We start from the raw sequence: 8,188 nt of genomic DNA on the forward strand, positions 1-8,188 counted from the left end.
TTCTTCTGTTGAGATGTAATGTTTCAAAAGAGTATTTGTATATTGAATGGGGCTTAATGTTCCCTTTTCTGGAAACAAAGCAAAAGTTCAACTAGATCAATCAAGCTTATTTTTTCTCTGTTTTACAAATCCTGAACTATAATGATGCACTTTAGTGTCAAAGCAGGAGCTCTAAGTCTTCAGGTGGGATGTCTTTGATGCCTTCATGGTGGTCATCATTCGTAAGTCTGTAATAATTGTTTATCTCATCAGAATTTTACCCCCCAAATACACCTCTATTTTTAACACCATGCAAAAATCTCTTCCTGTTCACCTCATCTGTGAGAAACCATCAGCTTTTAGAACTCATCCCACATTGGAACTCAAGAGATTTCAAATAAGAGTTACCGTTGCTTTCCTACGGGAACTGTAAGTCAGTGTGTATAATCTTGCTGCTGTTGCAGCTCAAGAGGTAATTTGTAATTTTGCCTTTTTTTCTTCTCATCTAGGTTTCAGCAATCAGTTTTAATGCAGGACTGAAAAACTTTAATGCAAACATCTAATATTGGGCATCATTTGATACTTCTGTTAATTGCAGACTGATTGCAAGATCTAACCATCGGTGAATTTCTTTGCACATATATCAGTGTGCCCAGTGTGTTTTGTGGGAAGTGGGTTTAATTAGTCATTCATTCTATACAATGAAGCTGCATGTTAATATTACTAACTGAAAATTCTTCTATCAGCAAATTAGAAGATTGCCAAAGTGTTTGATTACTAAAGTTGTGTAAAAGAGTGGTATGGTGATTTTTTTTCTTCTTTTTGAAACTGGAGTTAGTGATTTTGCTGAATTCTCATTAACATTACCTTTTCTGTGAACACTAAAATAGATCTGAAAGAAATCTCTGCTGTAATTTGAGGATATATTTAAGCTTTTGGATAATTGCAAGCATGCGAGTAGTCCATTACATTCTGTTGGATTCTACTGTGTGCGTCATTCACTGTCTAAAACTTCTGATGTGGGAGTTAATAAACTTCCTTCTCATCCTGTTTGTTATAAAGATGAAAGTTCTTCATATCAAGAACTTCTTGGAATAATCTGCTGAATCTCTCAATGGTAACATGCTTCATTGGAAGTTTGAACTTTTTTGGCTTAATCCATTCTTTCATATTGATCAAACGTCTTTCTGAGGAGAAGCTGAGGAAAAACTCACTTTATGCTTACTTCAAACATATCAGCAACACAATTATAATGGCTATTTTGAATGAAGAAAGTTTATGATTATAAAACTCTTTTCCAACCTAAAGGATTCTATAATCTTTCCATATTTTGCTGGCTAACTTAGGCTTTTTATTACAGTGCTAAAGGGCACTATTTTGGAATATGTTGCCTTTGAAAGGAACAGAGTTATAGTAAACGGAAATCAGTTAACATTCAAGTGAAATCTTGGAGCATTTTTGCTGTCATAAAGAGGGTAGTTAAGTATGTGGTATCCTTGGTGCATAGAAAGCATAGAAAATAGGATATGAAGGTACTATCACCTCACAAATCATGACATTTTATAGATTTTATTATGAAAATTGTTGAAACAACTTGGCTCACATTTTTGTCAATGGCTAAAAAACAGTGAATTCATGGAAGACGTTTAGGAAAGACTTGACTTACAGTCACGAGAAGGTTAAGAAACAAATCATTTGATATTTGCCTACTTGAGAGAGATTTCTGATTGATAGTTCTTTAATATAAAAGGTTTTAATGAGCTCAACTGTTTGAGATGGAAATTGGACAAATTCAGATAGCAAATAAGTCACAGTTGTTAAACAGGGCAATTAATCATTGAAACAATTTACCTAGGATGTGAAACATTCTGACTTGGCATAAAGATAGGGTAAAAGAGATTGTTTGATACCATTTTACCTAGTTCATTATGCAGGAGGCTGAAATACTTGAATATGATGGTCTCCACAAGAGTTTGAATCATTTGAGATTTATCTTTATGAGAATAAAGCATGTGACTGACTACATGGCAGCAATAAATCTTCTACAACTAATGAGAATTTGCTGGGCAATTTACATACTCTTACCAGCACTACCTTGCAACATAACTAGTACTTTAAACGATGGCCATAGTATTGCTTAGGCAGTGCTAGGATCTAGGCTTATCAGAAGAGGTTTCAAGGGGGGAACAGGATAAAACCAGGCTCAGTGGAGTTAGGGCTGGGCTCCAGTATGTTAGGGAAATTTGTCATCTGGATCAGTTCTGAACGATTTTCTTGGAATTAGGTGGAAGTCACAGGCATCTACTGTCCCTTCATAAATGTTCTTGGCATTGCCAAGATGGAAATAGGACAATATAGGTATTGCTCCATTCTTAATTACTGTGCATTCAGCTTTTAACTCATGTGCAAGCTGCAAGTACTAAGCAGAATGTGTTACTGGTACAATGTTGCTGTCAAAAGAAAAAACGTGTAAAAGGGTAGCAGTGTTTCAACCAACTATTCATGGACGGTGGGTACAATTAAAGTTAATGAAATTCACACTCGTCATACAAAGGTCAGTTTTGACAGAGTTGATTTGCTCACACTTTCCTCCCATTCTGTATTCTTTACTTAACTGCCTTACAGTTTCTGAAAGACAAACGTTACCTGAAAGTATGTTTAGAGTAACGAAGTGTTACGTCCTTTCTAAAATTACTAGGATCATCCAGACTTCCAAATTTGTATTTAATATGCAAAGTTCTGTGTTTTTTCTCAAGTGCATTTCATTCTTTAGTGAATATTGAATGTTATCTCTTTTTCTCATAGTATTTCAGTCCTGCTTAAACTTGTATTTCCACGTGCTTCTCTTGTGATTTTGACCTTGAGGTTTGAAATTACTGGTTTGAATTAGGGGACTGTTTCTAGTTTATTTAAAAATTATTTTTTATTAAAGGATTTGAAATAGGTGTTTTATAACACTGTACATTTCCAACAATCTGCTGTAGCTAAACAGCCAAAATCACTGTGTCTTCTATATGTTGATAGAATAATGCATGCTTTTAACTTTTTAACTAATTTTAGCCATTTCCACTCCCATTCCAGGTGCAGGACAAGTTTCGTTTGGACCTGTCTGATGAAGAAGCTGTCCATTATATGCAGAGTCTAATTGATGAAAGTGTCCATGCCCTCTTTGCAGCTGTTGTGGAACAGATACACAAGTTTGCACAGGTATTTTCTTCTGGTTTTCGTATCTGTGATAGCTGAGTAAGGTGAGAGGTTGTGAGTAGTAGGCATAACTTCACTGTGTGATGTTTTAGTTCATTCATCATCATTCAATGATGAAACTGTGTTTTAGTTGTAAGGACTAGAGAACAAGCTTGTAGAGGTCTTATAAATTTTTTGAAGCACCTTAGCAATCATACAAGGTCTGGCATCTGGGACAGGGCAACTTCTGATGCCCATCCAGGCTGGGGAATGAACAGACAGAGAGCAGCCCTGCCCAAGAAGGGCTTGGGGGTGCTGTGGGTGAGAGGCTGGACATGCCCTGGCCATGGCACTCCCAGCCCAGAGAGCCAAACGTGTCCTGGGCTGCATGCAGAGCCCCCTGGGCAGCAGGGCAGGGAGGGGATTCTGCCCCTCTGCTCTGCTCTGCTGAGACCCACCTGGAGCACTGCATCCAGAGCTGGGGTCCCTGCACAGGAGGGACAGGGACCTGCTGGAGTGAGCCCAGAGGACTACAAAAGTTATCAGAGGGCTGGAGCACCTCTGCTAGGGAGACAGTCTGAGAGAGCTGGGATTGATCAGACTTGAGCAGGCTTCAGGAAGATCTTAGAGCAGAGTTCTTGCTGATGATCTGGGTTGACAACAGATTATTGCCTCTGTTGTTTTTGTTATTACAATATACCCCGTATGAAGAACGAAGTGTTAAACCTAATATTTTACTCTGTGCTGCCTTACTACAGTACACAGTAAGACAATAAAATACTTGATTCCCATGTTAAATAAAACTGTTCACAAAAGCACTTCTGCTTTGAATTTCCATTTTTTAATTTTTTTTTCTTAAAACCATCTGACATTTGGTTGTGTTTATTGGGGATTTATGATATTACACTGTTTGCCTTAAGTATTAGACCATGACAAGAAATGGAATTAAGAGGAAGAATTAAACTACCCTGAAAAGCCAGTCATTATGCTGGTTTTTAATTGATTCTTTCTTCAAAAGGCTAGTCAAATTCTGGTATGAACTGAGGAGAACTATTGTTATGGCTATCCATTTTGCTAAAAAGCATCTCTTCTTTTCAAACTTAGTTTTTATTGCAAGTAAGAATTGCACTGTAGTGCAAGATGAGAAGAAATAATGTCATTTCCATCTATGTATATATTTAATACAGGTGATATTTTATGAGATGTGAATAAAGGAAGTGTAGTTATATGGACATGATGCAAAATTTGTTGTCATTCACTATGGATTACTTTGAACTTCGTATAGAGGATGGTAATCTCATAAGACAAAGTGAAAAATGCCTGGCATCTGCCTTAGGGTTCAAATTAAAAAAAAATTTAAAAAGAGCTATTAGAAATATTCAAGATTGAAGTTTTAAATTTGTGTAGTATGTGTGTAGGCCTTTCTTTCCATCATATATTTACAGTCACTTTTTTTAAGACATGTCTTTTTACTTCATTGGCCTTAGGTGACTGCCACACTCTCCTAGATAATTGTTACTGCATTTGTGAAAGTATTAGTAAGTCAGAGTTTACAGGTTTGATTCAGGTGACCTTTTCTTTTTCCATTCAGGCTTGCTTTTGCTTGATCGTTCTTCAGTTCTTAACCCTGCTTTTAAAAACACAGGGCAGATTGGTTCAGAATATTTAAAAGCACCCAAGAATCTTGCTCTAGTTTTCTGCGGGATGGGGCTCTGAGCAACCTGGTCTAGCGGAGGGTGTCCCTGCCTATGGCAGAGGGCTTGGGATTTGGTGATCTTCAAGATCTCTTCCAACCAAACCATTCTGTGATTCTGGCTCCCAGGAATGATGTTTTAAGCAAATAGCTGATACACATTACAGCAGATACTGATTGCATCTTCAATTCATATTTTTGGGAGTTAATATGCAAGCCCACTGGTGTATTTGCACTTTGGATACCAAATAAGCAGATGTGACAGCCACTAGTGTAGGCCTGATACAGTTACCTTACTTTGGGGTTTTTACCTTTTCAGCTGGCCCATGCTTAATTTCAGCACAGAGATGTTTTTCTGAGGCTCTGTGCAATCTTTGTGCACTGCTGCAGAATGTGCAACCTGTGTGCTTTTAGCTTTCCTTTCTGCTTTGGGCATCTGGTGCCTAAAATGAAAAAAATGTGTCTAGATTTGTAAGTGCTAAAGGCATCTCATGACTCCATGTGATGTTAGTTTTGGAGTTCCAGTTACTGCCTTTACTAATACTCAAAAAAATTTAGGCTTGAAGGCTTTCTCCTGCAAAGACACTGGATTGCAAGTGTGAGGAGGATGCAAAAAGAATAGACACAGATTAATCAGCAGTTGACAAGTATTAAGAATCTGTGCTCTATTAATGCATTTAAAAACAAACCAAAACAAAAAAAAAAAACCTTAAAAAATGAAAAGTAAGTGTAATTAATGTCTATTCTCTGTATTATGGGTGAAATAGGATGCTTCTTATTGTTATTTATTACTTTGTCAGTCAAAATCATTATCTTTCCTTTTTATTTGAAGCAGTCTTAAGAATTTGCTGCTATAGTCTGCAAATCATTAAACAAATGAACGATTAATGGGTTGTGAATTTGCCATAAAGGGGTCAACTTACTCAATGGCCAATTGAAGCTTTCAATTTGTTCATCGATAATTCTGCATTGAATTGCCAGGCCTTGTTCTTCATAGTAGTGTAAGTTGTCTGGAAAAAACCCCAACACTACAAAGGTGTTATGACACAAGTGTAAACAGCAGATTTGGCCTAATGCCACACAATATTTCATATTTTTTGTTTATCAGTAGGTATTTATTCTTTTACTTCCTCCAAAATAGGCCTGCGAGGAATCTGTGCAGTCTACTGCAGCACTTAAGGGCTTTTTAACAAGGTTGGTTATTATAGTAACCATGGTGTTTCAGTATTCTATATGTCAGTCAGCAGTAAGTAAAGCTCTTGGATAAAGTACTCTGAATGTTTTGGAATCAGTTCTGTATTGTTCTTTTATAACAGTATTCTAAATTGTGTTCAGTTTACAGCTGTATTATGAAGCCTTTAGTTTAGTTTCTAATGTGTCTCTAATCTGTTATTTTATCAGATATTTTACAGACCTTTTCCTGCATTGCCTGTCTCCTTAATGGTTATAAAAAAAAAAGTTGTCTCAAAAGTAAATAAATTCAGCATTTAGAATAAGCTAATGGTGTTGTACAATAGTTCTCAAGAGGAGGAAAAGGTGCATACTAATTTTAGTTGATACTAATGAAGACTGGATAGCCATTTCTCCCTGGAGAGTCATTTTCATTTTAGCAGAGTTATTTATTTCTGCAGAGGAAGGAAACAATCTATAGTTGAAGTATCTAGTTTCACATTTTATTTCCCTTGTAAATTTACAAATCAAGTCAGTTGCATTCAGGGCTGAAATGGTAAGCAGTGATTAGAAAAGTGAAAGCTTGTGGGATGCGGGTGTCTCACCTAAAGTGTAACTGCACAGTTTTGAGAGTTTATTAAAGCTCGGCTGATAGCTCTTTAGGAGCAAACTGAGTTTCAGCTGCAGAAGTTGCATGGATTTAGAATATATCCAGGTTGTAACCCCAGTGCTTCTGCTCACAGAATGCAGGCACCTCAGCACAAGGCTTCTGTTTTTCTTCCTACTGGATGCCAAAATAAGATAGGGAATGTCTACCAGCAGGACTGTGTGTATTGAATGAAATAATTTGTCAAGGGGCATATAGAGTTGGCTTCCATGCTGCTTTTTCCCTTGAAAGGTTGTGAAAATCATCTACCCTTAGGCATTTCACCATGTTTTAAAACACAGAGTTCAATTTGCACATAGCATTTGTTCTTTGAGAGTAAAGCAGACTGAGTCATCTCTGTGCTGTTGTGTTTTTTTCCTTTTCTTTTAGTATTGGAGAAAATAAGCTTTTTGCCTGCTCATGGTGGAAACAAGAAAATGCTCAAAACAGAGACTTTGTCAAGCCCTTGTGGACTTTACCAAACAGTTTTGGAAGGCAAAAGCTGCAGATTTAATAGCGTGAAGAACTGAGAACTCAGGTAGAGGAGCTTTTTGAGTCTCTCTTCATTAAAGTTTTAAAACCAACTGCTTTTTAAAGGAATATGATTGTTTGTACCATCTTGGGAGCCTCAAAGGTTGAAGTATGCAACTTCCTCTCAAGCCAAAGAAAACTGGAAGAGGTTGGATTTAATGGTGAATTATTGTACGTGTTAATATATTTTCTTATTTAAAAACATAAGTAAATACAAAGCTAAAGCAGGGAGGCTACAGTTTCTCGGTGCAGAAAAACCCCACAAAACTATGGAAATCCCCTCTCATCCCTCCCCACCCCTTTTGTTCCTTGAATAAGTTTTAAATGTAATTCATATGATCCTTTATTTCCTGCCTTGGGCAATTGGGTTATTGTTTAGAACGGACAATCATTTCTTGCCTGCTTACAAAAGTGTTTTTAACATGCTGATAAGTTACCCCAGCTGTAGGCAGCCAATTAAATGATCACTAACAGGCTCAGCAACAGGAATGCACAATGAGCAGTTCAGTATTTCACACTTTAAATGATTTCTGTACAGTGATTATATATTCTTCACTCTAATAAAAACTTTTGTTGTTGCAGTCTTGAGGTGTTCTGTTTTGTCTTTTTAATCTTACCTGCTGAGACATGGCACACTAGAGGATTATGTTTGTAACTACTGTCTTTTTGCAAGGATTTTCACTTCACAGTTTACCTGATGCTGGAATAAGGCCACTTTTGAAATTACTTTTATGCCACATGTTGAGTTCATAATGGATCTGGTTTGTGTGATCAATAATGTAATTAGCTCTTCATAAATGTGTAGCTCTCTTCAAAGGGTGCTCTAAAATAGTCCTGTATTTTTTTTTTAAATAACATTTTAAGTCAGGAAAAAATCCTTCTCAGTTATAAAGATAAGAGGCAATTGATTTGAATGTGAATCTGACTGTATTTGTGAGTCAGTTTTACTTTGTGCTTTTGTCCATTTTTTCCCCTGTATGTGTGAC

General features: G+C 36.7%; 1 protein-coding gene across 2 annotated transcripts in view; it reads left to right on the forward strand.

Annotated features, from left to right (window-relative positions):
• The window catches only part of PIK3C3 (phosphatidylinositol 3-kinase catalytic subunit type 3), a 67,407-nt gene extending 59,624 nt beyond the window's left edge, over positions 1-7,783 (forward strand). For both annotated transcript variants that reach the window (XM_088156921.1, XM_014894849.2), the window contains 2 exons: positions 3,061-3,186; positions 7,062-7,783. In XM_088156921.1, coding sequence (XP_088013047.1) covers positions 3,061-3,186; positions 7,062-7,076 — 141 coding nt within the window. In that variant the 3' untranslated portion in view covers positions 7,077-7,783. The remainder of the gene's footprint in view (positions 1-3,060; positions 3,187-7,061) is intronic.
• Positions 7,784-8,188: the final 405 nt, after the last annotated feature.

The sequence above is a fragment of the Sturnus vulgaris genome, chromosome Z, assembly GCF_052056855.1.
Source record: "Sturnus vulgaris isolate bStuVul1 chromosome Z, bStuVul1.hap1, whole genome shotgun sequence".
NCBI lineage: Eukaryota > Metazoa > Chordata > Aves > Passeriformes > Sturnidae > Sturnus > Sturnus vulgaris.